At 29.4% G+C, this 15587-nt stretch overlaps 6 protein-coding genes across 11 annotated transcripts; 4 read left to right on the forward strand and 2 right to left on the reverse strand.

The window, feature by feature from the left end:
• Window positions 1–47: 47 nt before the first annotated feature.
• On the forward strand, window positions 48–3876 carry LOC139087800 (sin3 histone deacetylase corepressor complex component SDS3). Of its 3 annotated transcripts, XM_070636712.1 has the most exons (6): window positions 48–268; window positions 374–391; window positions 537–609; window positions 674–2172; window positions 2232–2585; window positions 3748–3876. In XM_070636712.1, exons 1-4 carry the CDS (start codon window positions 148–150, stop codon window positions 1518–1520), a joined length of 1059 nt encoding a protein of 352 aa, XP_070492813.1. In that variant the 5' UTR covers window positions 48–147; the 3' UTR covers window positions 1521–2172; window positions 2232–2585; window positions 3748–3876. The 3 variants fall into 3 exon arrangements, with proteins under 3 accessions (XP_070492813.1, XP_070492812.1, XP_070492815.1); XM_070636711.1 differs by having other exon boundaries at window positions 2232–3876; XM_070636714.1 differs by lacking the exons at window positions 374–391; window positions 2232–2585; window positions 3748–3876 and having other exon boundaries at window positions 674–1700.
• LOC139087780 (putative molluscan insulin-related peptide(s) receptor) lies at window positions 1714–6182 on the reverse strand. 3 transcript variants are annotated; one of them, XM_070636686.1, is made up of 7 exons: window positions 5638–6182; window positions 5338–5574; window positions 4527–5269; window positions 3711–4459; window positions 3174–3641; window positions 2910–3109; window positions 1714–2579 (listed from the first exon to the last, which is right to left on the reverse strand). In XM_070636686.1, the coding sequence occupies exons 1-7, from the start codon at window positions 6154–6156 to the stop codon at window positions 2352–2354; spliced, it is 3144 nt and encodes a 1047-aa protein (XP_070492787.1). In that variant the 5' UTR covers window positions 6157–6182; the 3' UTR covers window positions 1714–2351. The 3 variants fall into 3 exon arrangements, with proteins under 3 accessions (XP_070492787.1, XP_070492788.1, XP_070492789.1); XM_070636687.1 differs by having other exon boundaries at window positions 4527–5582; XM_070636688.1 differs by lacking the exon at window positions 5638–6182 and having other exon boundaries at window positions 4527–5265; window positions 5338–5411.
• LOC139087803 (uncharacterized) lies at window positions 4547–7947 on the forward strand. 2 transcript variants are annotated; one of them, XM_070636718.1, is made up of 2 exons: window positions 4547–6477; window positions 6543–7947. In XM_070636718.1, exons 1-2 carry the CDS (start codon window positions 6456–6458, stop codon window positions 7445–7447), a joined length of 927 nt encoding a protein of 308 aa, XP_070492819.1. In that variant the 5' UTR covers window positions 4547–6455; the 3' UTR covers window positions 7448–7947. The 2 variants fall into 2 exon arrangements, with proteins under 2 accessions (XP_070492819.1, XP_070492818.1); XM_070636717.1 differs by having other exon boundaries at window positions 4547–6457.
• A 72-nt stretch (window positions 7948–8019) lies between these two features.
• LOC139087810 (uncharacterized protein PF3D7_1120000-like) lies at window positions 8020–9079 on the forward strand. Its single transcript, XM_070636729.1, has 4 exons — window positions 8020–8381; window positions 8443–8528; window positions 8584–8799; window positions 8869–9079. The coding sequence occupies exons 1-4, from the start codon at window positions 8030–8032 to the stop codon at window positions 8968–8970; spliced, it is 756 nt and encodes a 251-aa protein (XP_070492830.1). The 5' UTR covers window positions 8020–8029; the 3' UTR covers window positions 8971–9079.
• A 37-nt stretch (window positions 9080–9116) lies between these two features.
• On the reverse strand, window positions 9117–10242 carry RpL7 (ribosomal protein L7). The gene is made up of 3 exons (XM_070636728.1): window positions 9921–10242; window positions 9564–9756; window positions 9117–9498 (listed from the first exon to the last, which is right to left on the reverse strand). The coding sequence occupies exons 1-3, from the start codon at window positions 10217–10219 to the stop codon at window positions 9232–9234; spliced, it is 759 nt and encodes a 252-aa protein (XP_070492829.1). The 5' UTR covers window positions 10220–10242; the 3' UTR covers window positions 9117–9231.
• Window positions 10243–10613: 371 nt separating this feature from the next.
• Window positions 10614–15497, forward strand: crc (bZIP transcription factor crc). The gene is made up of 4 exons (XM_070636710.1): window positions 10614–10772; window positions 11460–11711; window positions 11775–11858; window positions 14121–15497. The coding sequence occupies exons 2-4, from the start codon at window positions 11612–11614 to the stop codon at window positions 15029–15031; spliced, it is 1095 nt and encodes a 364-aa protein (XP_070492811.1). The 5' UTR covers window positions 10614–10772; window positions 11460–11611; the 3' UTR covers window positions 15032–15497.
• Window positions 15498–15587: the final 90 nt, after the last annotated feature.

Genomic DNA, 15587 nt, shown 5'->3' on the forward strand with positions numbered 1-15587 from the left:
GAAAATGCGCCTAAATAATCTGATCCAATGTAGTTGTGATCATTTTACTAGATTTTAAATTTGTGTGTGTTAGTGTTTAGTAAGATTACCAAGCCAGTTAAAAAAAATTGAATTTTAATTAATTACAGTGTAATTATTCTTTAAGTTATGTCATATTTGACACATATAAATCGCCACGATGATCTTAACTACAATGAGGACTTTGAGGAGGCCATAGCAAGAAATATTAAGGAAGAAGATTTCGAAAACAATGATTCTGAGACAGAAGGTATTATTTAAAAAAAAATTGCGATTTATTAACTTTTCTACAAATTATTCATTTTTTCTACTTTATCTTCGGTTTTCTAATTTGTGATTTTTTATTATTATTTAGGTTCTAATTCTAGAACAGGTAGAGACTCTATTTTTTATTTGACGCATGACCTTTTTCATTCTGTATCTCTTTGTGGTGACTCTTTTTATTAAATTCCTTTAATTTACCATTATTCACAGTAATGTTTAATTCAAGTTTGCATCAACAAATTTTTTATTCGCAGATACTGAAGATGCATCCGAGACAGAGGAACCACCACACAAAATTCAAGAAGAACCAGTTGAGATTAAAGAACAGTAAGTTATAATGATACGATTGTTACAGACATACTATAATGCTTAGAAATTATTTGTTTTGTAGAATATATCAAGATAAATTGGCAAATCTTAAAAAGCAATTAGAGGAAGTACATGCAGGATCACATCCAGAATTAATTCGTAGATTAAAACAACTAGAACGTCAATATCATGATCGGTTAAGACTAAATAGCTATTATCGTGACTATTTAATTGAATGTGTTGAAAAGGACTACATACTTGAAAAGAATGCAGCTGTAAAAGAATATGAGGAGAAAAAAGCGGATCTCAAAGAGAATCTTTTAGCGGATTTTGAGGATAAGAAAAAAATGATTGAAAGTGAACGAACAAGTATGGAAATTATTGAATCAGGAGAGATGAGGCAAACAATCACTCGTAAACTTCGAAGGAGGCCAAATGATCCAGTGCCTGTTACAGAAAAGAGACGGAAGATGGGAAATGGTCCAGCTTCTAGTCTTGTTTTCCAACTTGATGATAAAGAAATTGAATATGATCTCAAATTGATATCAAGAGGGAAATCTATTATTAATAATAATAATAATAGTAATAATAATAACAACAACAACAGCATGAGAAACTATTCTCAAAATTCGTCACTAATGAATAATAGTATCGGTAATAGCAACAACATAATGGTGGGATACAATAATGATGGGCATGCCGTCGAAACAAGAATTGAAGATGGAAAATTGCTGTATGAGCGTAGATGGTATCATCGAGGACAAGCAGTTTATATTGAAGGTACGGATGTTTCACGATTTGCTGCAAATATTTCAGCAATTGTGGGAAATGACGTTATTATGGTTAAACGTGCTCATGATGGCAGCAAATTTCGTATTTATCTCCATCAATTAAGTAGCGGAAAAATTTCAATTAAGCGACGAAATTAATCCGTTTTTTTTAATTTAAGTGTCCTGTTCTATATTATATATATTTTTTTTAAATACTTAATTCAATAATTTCCATTTTAATCTGGTTCTCTGTAACTAATTTGACGATCATTTCTTTTTATAAAAGGAGATTCGATAAAATTGTATAAAGGCTTTTTATGTGCAGATCAGTTTTCTATATAATAACTTTGTGTTAGTTTGTAATAAAGATAATAATTTTATTATAATCAAAACTTACAGATGTCATCAATCATTTAATACAGTCATGAGAATTAAATGGGGTTAATCTTTAGGTAAATATTCGGATAATACTGTTTGCATAGTTTAATTAATTGCGTATTAACATGTCAATGTTTTGTTAACTATTGACCATTCATAAATAAACAAACATCTGTGAAAATCAATACCAATGGAAATGATTTCCATAAGCAGTAACACACTTGAACCAATTAAATCCTTATGCATTCACAATATCCTTCATTTACACGCTTTCCCTCATTTGAATATTTTATGAAGAACAAAATATAATGTTTATCTATACAACTTGATTTATTCGTGAATGCTTTAGTGCTTAACGAATAGTCATAGATGACACCCGACTTTATAATAAATTTTAATGAAGAAGTGAAAAATCCTGCCAACATCGCAACACGTAATTAATATTTTTTTTTTCAAGTGTAATAATATTTTCTAATGCAAATTTTTTGACAGTTTGTTCATTTTTATTGTTCGTTTTTATAATGGCTCTAATATTACCAGTTTGGTGTTGTGGATGTTGTTGCGATTGCTGTAGAAAAAGGGGAATAAGACCAAAGTGAAATTCATACATACTTATTCAACAGTCAACTCATGTTTGTGATAATATGATGTAGCACTGAAGTTTGGAATGTCAAAATTTTCAAGAAGATATCTAATTACTCCTCTAAAATCAATCCTTTCATTTGGATTATATTGCCAGCATTGCTTCATAAGTTCATAAATTTTATCATCACAACCTATTGGCTTGTCTAATATTCTTCCCATTTTTATAATATCTATGACTTCTTCATCAAGGCATCCCTAAAAGTGAGTAATTTTCATTAACAAAAACTAGCATTATAATGGGTTACGCTTCATAGGAATATTCACGCCATGCGTTGATTGAAATTTATATTAAGTTGCTCGGAAAAGAGATAGGGTTAACCCCCTCATCCCCTCCTTTTTACACGCTTTTATTTAACTCACTCTGTTTTTTGTAAAAAAATTTCGTTTGTATCTCAAGCACAGAGTTTTGGCTAGCGAGTATAAGGGGCAATATTGCAAGCCTGAAATACCAAAAACAATGCATTCACGCAAATAGAAAATTTGAGAAAAATAAGAAATTTAAAAAGGTTTATCAATTATAATTACTGCATATGGTGTATCACAAAAAGTAGACAGTTCATAAAGGACGATGCCAAAACTAAAAACATCAGATTTACTTGTATATCGTGGAAGCATCTCTTCTGTTCCCAAAGCTTCAGGCGCCATCCATCTTAGAGGTATTTTTTTGTTTCGACTCCCTGGTTTATAGTAATCTGTGTGATACAGTTCTCTTGCCATTCCAAAATCTTGAAAGTGAATTTGAAATTTTTTAATTAATTATTTATCTCAAAGTGACCCCTATCGTAGTACCTCCTATCTTAATGGTGTAGTTTTCATGGACCATCAAATTGCGACATGCCAAGTCACAATGAATAAACTTAATATCTTCAAGATAGAACATTCCATCTGCTATTTCAACTGCCATTTGATGAACAGATCTTATTGGATGTAACATCGTTTTAGTAGCTGTTGAATAATTCCCTTTTTGAATAGTAGGATTAATTTGCTCATGAATATCAATAGGGCGATTTCGTTGTAAAAACTTTTTCAAATCACCATGCATCATATATTCCATAATTACTAACAAAGGTCTTTCTTTTGTGCAGTACCCAATCAATTTTACTACATGCGGTGCATTAAATCTTCTCATGATTTTTGCCTCTTTAACAAAATTCTCTTCAAAAGCTTCTTTAAACGGTGCTAAAGTCTTAATTGCATAAAATTTCTCTTCGCATGGTTTTATGTATCCTTTGTACACAATTCCAAATTCTCCACTTCCTAATAAATTATTAAATGTCAATAGAAATTAAAATTGTGACAATAGATCACGTGCTTTAGATCAATTACCTAAAACCTTTATTTGAACAATATTTTCTCTTTCAAGCTCCCATTGATCAACATCAATTACGCCTCCTCGATTTTGAAGCTCTATGTGCGTTTCGGAACTATGTTTTGTACGTAATCCAAATTTATAAAGCAAATAAAGTAATATATTAATTATTAAAATTCCAAATATCGAAAAGCCAATAATTTTTAAAGAAGAACTAGTTTGATCTTCTAGTGGTACCAAAGTTTCTTTTAAAAGAAGAACTGATGTGCTGCACATTAAAATGTTTGTCTTTCTGCATGGATAAATGTCAAATCGATAGCATGTTGAGTTCTCTAAATTTGTTATCCGGCAAAAGTTTTTAGTGCCATCAACAATTTTATGAGTTAATGTAATATTTCCATTAAATGGTTCGTTTAAGAAGTACTTTCCAAATTTTGGTACATTGTTCATCTGATTTTCATTTTCAAGCATTGAATAATTACAAATTTTTAGGTTTAAGCTTTGATATGTTATATAGAAAAAGTTTCCAAATTTATTCAGAGCATGAAAGCTTGAGAATGATGCTGCAGATTCCCAAGAAATAGTGATGCTATCTAAAGCACTTATGGACTCCACATGGGTTATTATTTCATTTGAAATTGATGTTTCAAAGAAATTATAATTTGTGCTGTAAATAATTTGATCATATGCATCAAGTACGTCTATTTTAAAGGGATAAGTTGTGTTGGGCTTAAGACTATCGATTTCGTAATGACTTCCATTTAACCTGTAAAGATAATATTTGAAATTTTAATTTTAACCAGTTTTAACTTTTTAAAAAAAAAAATTCTTACTCCGTAACTTCCTTAATAGTGCCATCTTTCCAAAGACTGAGCTTTATATTTTCCTTAGAACTTATTAAATCTGTTAGCAACAAAACGGAATCATTAGTAGAATATCTGTAAACGTTAATTTTTGGGTGATTGCAGTCTTTTGTTTGTAATTTGTTAAAAGATCTAGAAGTGATCGATTTAAATGTATTTGCCAATGCTTTTACTTCATTTTGACAAAGATTCGTATTATTTTCTATATATACTCCATTGCTTGTAAGGACTTCGAAATTGTTTTGAAACCCTTCTTGTAAATTACCATTGTCTTTAATAATAACGGAATATGTTATTCGATCGATAGTGCAATTTGAGTCTTCGATGTGTCCAGGAATTTTTCTCAGCATTTTTAAAAAATTTAAATTCTTGATTCCTGTTGAATTTCTAATAATTAAACAATCGTAAATTTCAGTAATAGTTTGAAACTTTTTAACCAATATTTCTTGAATATCCTCAATTAAACTATCGTCAAAATTTTCTATTAGAAATGCTCTTGCCACATTGCACGTTGTAATATTCTTCAAATCATAAATGTTGGTTATGTTGACTACACAGCTTTCTGAACAGTTTTGACAATAAGTGCACTGATCATCGATAAGAAAATGATTTTCATAAGTTGGACATTCATCTTTTCTCAAACATTCACCATCTAATTGAATTCTTTCCATAACATCACATGTTAATCCGTCAATTAGGAAATAATTTTCTAACTTTAGTGTATTAGTAATAAAATTATTAAACAAAATATTTCGATTCAAATCTTATATTTAATACTTACTTTGAAAGCAAGTGGTTCATATTCAGAACAAACTGTTGTAAAGTTTCCAACTGTATTTTTATAATGCTTACATGATAAGCAGTCTTGGGTAGAATTCTTGCAACCTCCAATGCACTGAGCATCACAGCATATACTTTGATCACTGATTAAGCAGGACTCACAATCTTCACAAATTTTCTGTGCAACTCCATCAGCCCAACATTTTGAACATGATTCACCACAATTTTGATTGTTATTCTAAAACACTATTTATATGTAATGCCATCAGTTTCTTCACCAAAAGTTTACATCAAAATTTACCTCTATAGTGGTATTCAATCCTTTTCCAAATTGTTTCCAATCGATACTTTCTACGTAACATAATTTAGGATTATTTTGAATAAGTACATTCCCTTTCCCAATATATGTCATGAAACCGATGCCGATATTTTCAAGGTCTTTATTATTTGTTATCAGTAGAGCGAACCCACGATGAAGAACTTCTCCTCTCAAAACTGAGAGTTTTGAAAATAATTTTCCTAAAGTTTTTAATCCACTTATATTTTCAATTAAAATATATCCAGTAATTTCAACTAAATCAAAACTAAAAGTATTATTCTCAGGTATATCCAAATCAGAAATCCTTAAGAATCCATGAATTGTTTTGCAATTATTAAGCCTTCCGAAATACCGGGCGTCGAATCGAATATCTATATTTTTACATCCATTATCAAGCTTAAACAAATGTCTACTATCAAGCTCATAGCTGAATTCTTTAGAGAACTTAATAAAAAACGCGTTTAAAAATATTAAAATAATTTTAATTTTCAAGACTTTCATTCTCTTTCCTCAACGCACTGATCACAAATGCATGCATCTATGAATAAAATACTTTTAATCTCTGTGTCTTCTCTCAATTAAATTGACTCTCGCAAGAGATAGAGACAGATCTCTTATGCTGCTTAATAACGAAACGTGACAGATGTATTGAAAAAATATCTCATACTGTTTAATTAATAAATGAATAAGGTGTCAGGGAAAGAAATTTCCGAAGTTTTATAAATTCTTTGTTGAAATTTATATTTTTTGAGAATGTCAAATTTAAATTTAGCACTAGTTTTCTTAATAACTAATTATCTATGTATCTTATTGTTCCTTTGAGTTAATATTTTATTAAGATTATTTAATTAGTGCTTATAAATTAATTTTCTTATTTTTTTTTAAAGTTACTCAATCTAGTTCATCCAACACTTTACATATAGGAGCAGCATGTTTTTCAAAAACCTTTTCGGCAACAAATTTTAATGCATCTGACGATAATGATATCCCTTTAAGGGTTAATGGAAATAAATGTGGAGAAGATGATTTTATAGTAAGTCAGAAAGGAGATATTAATTTATTAGCACTTGCTGATGGCGTAGGAAGTTGGAGTCAATATGGAGTAAATCCGAAAATTTTCACTAGAGAATTGCTAAAAAGCATCAATGTACAATTCAAATTACTGAAAAATACAACAATTGCAGAACATGATAAGAGAAAGATATCATTTTTGCTTTATATCATCAGCAAAGCATATGAAAATGTACAAAAAACCAAAAAATTCATAAGATTTGGGAGCTGTACACTAGTGACTCTATCGTTAAATATTAAAACACTTTTTATGAATTCTTATGTGCTTGGTGATTCTGGTTTCATGATTATAAGAAATAATAGAATCATTTATCGTAGCAAGGATTTACTTCATGGTTTTAATTTTCCTTATCAACTTGCTTTTATGAATGAACATTCAAATTCACCATTTGATGGTTTTATTCGACCTTTCAAATTAAGAGTAAACGACGTAATAATTGTAGGAAGTGATGGTCTTTTTGATAATCTTTATGATGATGCTATTTTATACTATGTGAGAAATGAAGTTAAATATCTTAACCCAAAAATTCAAAAAGGATATTCAGAAGCCGCAAGAAGAATAGCAAAACAATTGACAATTAATGCAAAACGTATTGGTGAAATTTTAAATCAAGTTTCAACTCCTTTCAGTGATGAAGTAAATTCTCTGAAAATACTAAACTATAAAATTTATAATGGCAAAAATGACGATACAACAGTTCTTACAGTTATAGTCTCATAGTTTAATAAATTTTTATTATAGACATTTTTTGAGTTGATTTTCTAATTTATATTCTGTTTCCAGATCCATACTACAATATTTAGCCAACTTTACAATCATTACAAACAGGTCCTTGCTCATCCAATGGTGTTTCAGATATTACTGATGCAATCAAAATGCTAAGCCAAGCAAATGCGATTGTCAAAAATTGTTGTCTATCCATGTTAATCGAAAATCCTATGTTCACAGTATTGAATTATAAGTTATTAACTGATAATTTAAATAGTAGAAACAAGGCTTTTTATATAAATTTTTCAATCATCAATCAGTATTTATAAGTTATTTTATTTTTGTTTTCTCAATATTGAATATCCCACTTTTGTGAACGGAATGTGGGGAAATTTTATATTTTTAAAACATCTCAATTATTCATAGCTGCGTTTCATTAAAACAAAATTTCTTATCAATTAAGATGAGGCATGCTGCAAATTTAATGTTTATAAAGTAAAACAATTTAAATGTGAGAAGTCTAAACATGTGAGCAAATGCACTATTTTATTTTCTTGAGAATCTTCATAGATACGCTTTTCTCTCTCAACTAACATGAAAATATCTATTAATAGAACTTTTCATATTTATTCGAACAAGTCTAGTCAGCATCAAAAAATGGCAGAACAAAATAATTTAAATAATCCTATTTCCATATCAATTGAAGATTGGGAAAAAAAGGAGGAAGATTATAAGAATCAAATTGCAAATTTGAGGAAATTGAATGAAAGATTGATCAATTATAGCGAAGAAAAAGCTAAAACTTTCGAGCATGATCTTCAAAAATTGCAAAACGAGAAGGATGTTATTCAAAAGAGGCTTGAAAAAATGGAATTGGATGAATTAAAGGAAGCAGCAAGTGGAACATCAAAGAACATTGAAGCTTTCAAGGAAAAGTATGATAAAGGTATGGCATTTTTGTTCATTGAAATAAAACAGATTTAGATAATTCTTTTATTTTTTTGTAGTACTTAAAAATGCACAAGATCTTCTTTTTGAACGACAGAAAACTATAAAATCATTGGAACTTAGAAGTGAAGCTCAACATATACAAGTAAATATTAACCGAGGTTATTAAATTTAATTCATTATTAATGGTAAATTTTCAGATTGAATCATTGAAGGACGTGGTTTCACTGACAAAAGATATGTTAACAATAAGAGAAATCGAAGTTCGTGACTTGACCGAGAGAATGGAATCAATGGATGTAAAATTTAAGGCTGAAAAAGATAGAAAAGCTTTAATGATCAAGAAAATGGAGCTTGCGGATCAATTAAATGCTGATTTAAAAGCAGAATATAAAGCTCAAAAGGATATTTTTAATGTAAATATATCTTTTTTTTTTAATTCAATTGATAAGTATACTGTGATGCAATTAATACATATATTTTAGATACTGAAGGATCAATATAAACAAAAAGTCGCAGCGTTAGAGCAAAAACTCAAGAGTTCAACTTTAAATGAGATTCAAGAGCAACCTCCTCAGCAATCTTGATGAAAGTAATGAATAATTAAGCTTTTATTTTAAAAAAAAAATGTAAAGGAGAATTTTTCTGAAATATTTAAACAGCAAAAATAAAATCAATTGTACTTACAAGCAAGCTTAATAAGCTAAATTTGATTAATTTAAAATTTCTTCACTTCTTGTTTTTCGTATTTATTCATTATCTTATGTGTATTTCTGGTACACAACACACATTGTGAAATATGTGGATCTTATGCTTTAGAACAAAATTGAAACTGATGGAAAATTATTTTAAATCATCTTTTGGACAAGTTCATTAATCTTGTCTTCACGATTACCAAAGTCTCCTCCTTCAACAAAGTGATTGTTCTTCTTGCGCCAGCCGCCTGTTGGTGTGTTTAGCTTGAATGGCCAGAGGAAGTTATTTACTTGCTTAAAGACTCGGCCACAAGTGTAGATTTGATATACCATATCTTCAACGCATTGAACGTTATATCCTTTCTTCAATTTACGTTCAATAACAAAATTGTCAGTAATTGGAATGCGACGTCCTGCATGCTAAAAATGAGAATTAATAAAATATAATGTTAATTCCGTTAAATAAAAAATGCATGTCATCAAACCTTAACAAATCCTCTTTTGTAGATCAAATCACGGACTGTTTTGAGTGTTGGGTATCCGTATGTAATGTAAGGTTGAGCAATACGCAACATATTAAGTGAAGCTTTGTTTAACTTAACAAATGCAGCATTGCCAATTTGACGCAAGCGAAGTAATCGGAGGACTTTCTTGACTTTTGGGGCCACTTTGTTGATACTGGAAGTAAAATTGTATACAAAAACATTTAACATAACCTATAATTTTCAATATTAAAATATATGATTTAAATGATATTTTGATAATTATCAGATATATTATAGGTAAAAATACATCTGTTTTCCGTAATTAACATATTTAATTGCACAAAATTGTGAACTTACCCACGAATACGGATGACAAATGCTACTTTTGGATAAGCAGGGATGTAAATATTTCCAGCTTTCTTGGCTTCTCTAGCCTTTTCGATGACATCCTTTTGCAATTTAAGGTATGTGCGTGTATATCTTTCAGCACGAGCAAGATTCTGTCGGCGACGTAAGGAAACTTTTGATTTAATAATGCGTTTGCGAAGAATCAATTTTCCTCGAGTAGCTAAACGACGTTTTCCATCTTTCAATTTTGATTCTGGAACTGCAGGCAGTTTTTTGTCCTTAGCAGCAACTTTTGCTGTTGGAGCCATGCTGGAAGAATCATTTCATATTAATTAATTATATTAAATTGTGGTAAAAACACATTAAAAATATAAAAAATAATTTTGCATGTACTCACGTTGTAAAATTTCACGGAAAAAGAACGATCGTATTTTTTTCCCTTCGGTCTTTGATGATGCAAAACAACAAGAAAAGATGCGAAAAATAAGTAATAAAGGCACGTTTATATCTTATGTCTAGTGCGTTTAAACATCATTTTGTCATGTTTTAAAAACTTGCATTATATTCTTTCAGGGATGTTTCACTTGAAAGCTGACATAGATTGTGGATGATTTCGATTAAGATTTGTATTGCCGGAAATTTTCAAAAATGAACCATTGTGAATTGATGCGAAAATGATAACTGAATTTTCAATTGGTGTGAATATGAAATAGGTTGGCAAGTTACTTTCCCCCTGATGAAGCGAAGAAAAAGAGTTAATTATATTTGAAAAATTTTGTAAAATTGTTAAAATGTGCGCTTAGTTGCTCATAAAGTTCGCCCTCGGGCTTAGTTACACAATATATTAATCATGCGAATGGAGTAAGTATAAATTTTTAACATAAATGGCAAAAAACATTGAAAATAAATTTTCACTCTATAAATACAGCAACAAATATGTACGGGGAAATTTTGTTAGTCACTAATAATAATAAAACTGTGGTCAAAAAGCATTCCTTGCATTGCAATTCGTGTATTCTAATAATTAAGCAATATTATGAAATTCATATTAAAAAATTAGAAAATGTTTGTAAATAAATTCTGGGAATTAGTTACAAAAAAAGATGACGCAATAATCCTGAAAATGACGTATGAGCGCGAAAAAGAGACTTTCCACTCGTTAAATGCATGCACAAAATATTATAAAATTTAAAATGGCTTCAATAAATAATTTGACAAAGCATAAATATGCTGACAAGCAACATAGTATAGATAAAATTTCTGTCCTCGTTTGACAAATGAATACCTTTATACCAATATTTTTTCTTGTTTGCTTTGAACATTGTATCGAGTGAAAGGTTTTTCTTGTTACCAATCGACATATCGAGTATTTTGAAGACGCAATAAAAGTAACTTTTCCAGCAGTACCTCTACGTCATTAACTTTGCAATATTTTTTTTTTTTTTTCGATGTTTTTTAAACATTTTTTAAATTGTTGACTTCATGTTGCTGTAGATTAAAATTAATCCATTGATTTTAATTAATGTTCCTTTGTTGTATCATTTTCAGAACAAATTTTACAGCCACCATGGCTTCTTTTACACAAAACGAAGAAAGTTTTTCAAACGACTCCAATTACTACACATACACAAAATCTACAGATCGGATATCAAACAACAACTTTGGACATCTTTCAGAATTAGATAATATCAACAATAAAGATGGAGTCCTCGCTTATATTCGAACAAATGGTGTTTGGTCAGCAAACATCTATGACTTCTCCCACTGAGGAATTAATATTCGAAGACAACTTCGCTAATGGTCAGTTGAAAAAGGCATTTTACCTGCTGTCCACAAACAAATAATGCATAATTGTCTTTCTAGAAATTTATATGAAATACGTTGATGAATCCACTGGCATTGATCTTTTTGCAGAAATGGAACGCGACGAGAAAACATATCTCGACGGTAAGCATTATCACCTGAAACGTATGCAATAATTTTTAAATACCAACTTAAAAACTTGTATTCCTTGTACTCAAAATGTTGAAAAAATCTAACAATAATTGCTCATTAACGATTTCAATTCTTGGAAATGTACATTTTTAATTATTGAATACTACATGTCTTTATCTAGTCAGTCTTGTAACACATGTAAGATTTCATATTTCTTTTAACTAAGGACGATCGCATATTACGACCTTCGATTCAGAGCTTTGAAAATTCTGAGTGCTTTAGTAGCGCTTACATTTGTATTTTTTTCTTCTTGAAAACATCTGCTAAAAGTAACAGTTTTTCGGATTAGCTTTCATTTCCTTATCACAAAATTTCAAGCATTTTAAATGCAACTTCAATAGAGAGCTGAATTGAGAAAGCTTGAGCTTGAGAGAGAAACAAAAATTGTTGAGCAAGGCAGTTAGTTGTTGAAAAAATCTTTTCTCATCAGTTTATTTCGAGACGTTCGCTAGCTAAGATCGAGCTGTTATGCTTAATCGCGTATAAAGTTTAATTATTAATTCATTATATAAAATTGGCGAACTTTTTCTTGCTAAAAAAGGAAATTATTATTTAAAAAAAAAAAATTAAAAGAAGTATTCTTTGAATAACAATTTTAATATTTTCTCGAAACTCGTTTTTCAAGTATATAAAATCTCAGCCGTGGAAACGGCATATTGCCACAACTTTTTTGTGTGATAATATTCATATTGATGTGAATAGTGGAAAATTTTTAATTGTTTCAATGAGACTCGTGAGCATGGTTGCATTATTTGCTTATTGCTTTACCTGGAATCGAGATATCGTCTTCAACTCACAAAAACTGGTTAAAAGGCGCATATGAGAAGGAAGAACTTTTAAGAAGGACTTTTAATTTTAAAAGTTCTTGATAAAGAATTCATTAAGAATTATATAGATTAGAATCAAATAAAGAAACTGTGATTTGATATATTTGTGATTATAAAAACATTTCTCATCTGTACTTTGAATTTTAAAAAAATATTAATACTCAATTATTAATTAAAAAAAAAAACAACAAAGCTAATCTATCAACACCAAATAAATTGAAAATCTAATTACTTCCTTCATTAAAATTACACATCGCAAAAAGAAAATTCTTAACAATGTTAACGATAGATCAATTTTACCGTAATCGCGCAGTTTATGGATTCAATGGTAAGGAGAATGTTGAATGAAACCAAAATGTCCTTGAAAATAAAATCAAATGAGAAGGAAAAATAAACACGATTTGAATGCAAAGTTACAAATACGAATATCCTATGTTCTCACTTTTCAACATTTCCATATTAAATGCCTCTTATTTTTTTCTGGAATATTTTTCTAATCTTCGCAAACAAACAAATATGAAACAGGTTTCTATCGTAAATAAATATTTTTAAAACATTTAAATGAAATTATAATTATGCACATAATATCTAATTGAAATAGAGACTAAGAAATTTTCAAATATTCGTAACAAAGTATCATACCATTTTTTAATGCGGCGTTAACGAACAGATATGCCCATTGACAACAAATCATGGCATAAATTAATGTTGATGGCTAATCGTTTCTTAAAAATTTTAATATGTTGTCAAAAACGCCTTTCGATATGAACCTTTAGATCTCATTTGCATGCGTTTTGTAATCAAGATGAATAGTATTTGAGTGAAAGCTATATATGATTTCTAGCTTGTGAATAGAAGATAACTTTACGCAATTCCGATTATTTTTTAAAAAAAAAAAAAATAAAACATTAGTACAAATATTCTTATCAAATATCTAAATGAGGACGTCGTTCTATTGTCTGTATACACTGAACCCACACTTAATCTGTCCCACATTTCAATTTTTTTTTTAATTTACATTATATTACTCATTATTGAATTGATAAAGCTTTTAAAGAAATTCTTTATTTCCCTCATCAATAAAATGAAAATAATAATTGTGTTTACTATGTCAATTTCCTTGATTGCTAGCCTTACACAGTTAATGTTCTAATTTCAATGAGAATGTAGAATGCATTTAATATGGATTAACGACTTGATTATTATTCAACGTGACTTAGAGCTTACTAAAACTGAAATCCTTTAACAAGTATGCTGTTATGCCCTGTGAAAATTATCGCAGCTTTATGACCCTTTTGAACTTATAGTCTTGCATTATACATGTTTAGCGATAATATAGTATTTTAGACATGTTTTACCATATTTTTCCCCGTTTTTAAAAATTCAGATTTACAATCAATAACAAGCAAAATCGATCTCCCGATTGACGATTTTGTTGCATCGATTGAAAATGCCGATGATATCATAGAGGAAACCCTAAATCTCGGAAATATCAAAAACGACCAACTCTTAATGGAATTCAATTCCATCTTGGACGCAGTAGAAATTCAAAATCAATTAACTCCACCTCAAACACCGCCATACCATCAACTTTCAAGATTGCAAGAAGTTCAACAAATCAATACTAACAACATTCCAGTACCAGATCAATACCAAATCTTTAGCTACCAACAACAGCCAACACAATCATTAGAAGATCAATTTGTCTTTATTCAAAATGGATCAAACATTGAAACATCGAGCAATGATATTACAGTCTTTTACGAAAACACCAATCAATCAATGATTTCAAATGATGAAGTTAGCTGCCATGAAATTGTTTTTGATCCGGAAAGTATAATTTCATCTCCAACTGACATACAGCGAGAGCTCGAAGTTGTAGACGAATTAGTTCGCGCACATTCACGTCAAAATTTTGATTATGATGATAATGCTTCTTTATCTGCATCATCTTCAGCATGGTCACCGCGAAGTGAATATTCAAGCAGTGGATATTCACAATACGGTGATGAGCCCGTCAAAAAATCGAGCGGCTTACGTGGCGTCTCAAAGAAACGTCCACGAGGCTACGGACGCAATCCTGAAGAAAAAAAATCACGAAAGAAGGAACAAAATAAAAACGCTGCAACTCGTTATCGTATAAAGAAGAAACAAGAAGTTGAAGTCATAATGGACGAAGAAAAAATTTTGATGGACAAAAATCGCAAGTTGACAACAACATATAAAGATACAAAGCGCGAAGTTAAATACCTGAAAAGCTTGTTGCGAGACCTTTTCAAAGCTCGTGGATTCATTTAAATATTTTGTCATATTTCCTTTATAATATAATTTTTACATATATGTTAATTTCGTATATTAGATTAATTTTATCTTTTTTTCTGACTTTATTATACTTTTGTTTTTTAAAGAAACATAATGCTTTTCTTATTGGTAACAATTTATTATGGTATAAAAAAAATATCTTTATATTTTTAAATTTCAATTTCAACCTTATTCACAATATGTTTAATCATTAGCGTTAGTTGTATTCGTGCCTAATTTTTTAACAACAAAATTATTTTAGACTTATTAAAAATCCTCAGTGTGCACCTTAAAAATAATGAAATTTGCCATTAAGAGTTTATATTTGAGAACAACAAAATAAATTAATATTTATTTATGACAGCACTTTATAAGTGTTTGATGCTAAAATATTAATAAAATTGTAAAATTATAAACTTATTAATAAATAAAATCTAAACAACATACAGTGGCAACAAAATAATTGATATTTATTTTATATAAATGCTTCAATAGTTTTCAGGAAAACAATAACATTATTTTGCTGATCAGAGAAGTTTAAGGTATTGATGGA

This window comes from Chironomus tepperi, unplaced genomic scaffold (genome assembly GCF_022539635.2).
Source record: "Chironomus tepperi strain 1889 unplaced genomic scaffold, CSIRO-AGI_Ctep_v1 contig_137, whole genome shotgun sequence".
Taxonomy (NCBI): domain Eukaryota; kingdom Metazoa; phylum Arthropoda; class Insecta; order Diptera; family Chironomidae; genus Chironomus; species Chironomus tepperi.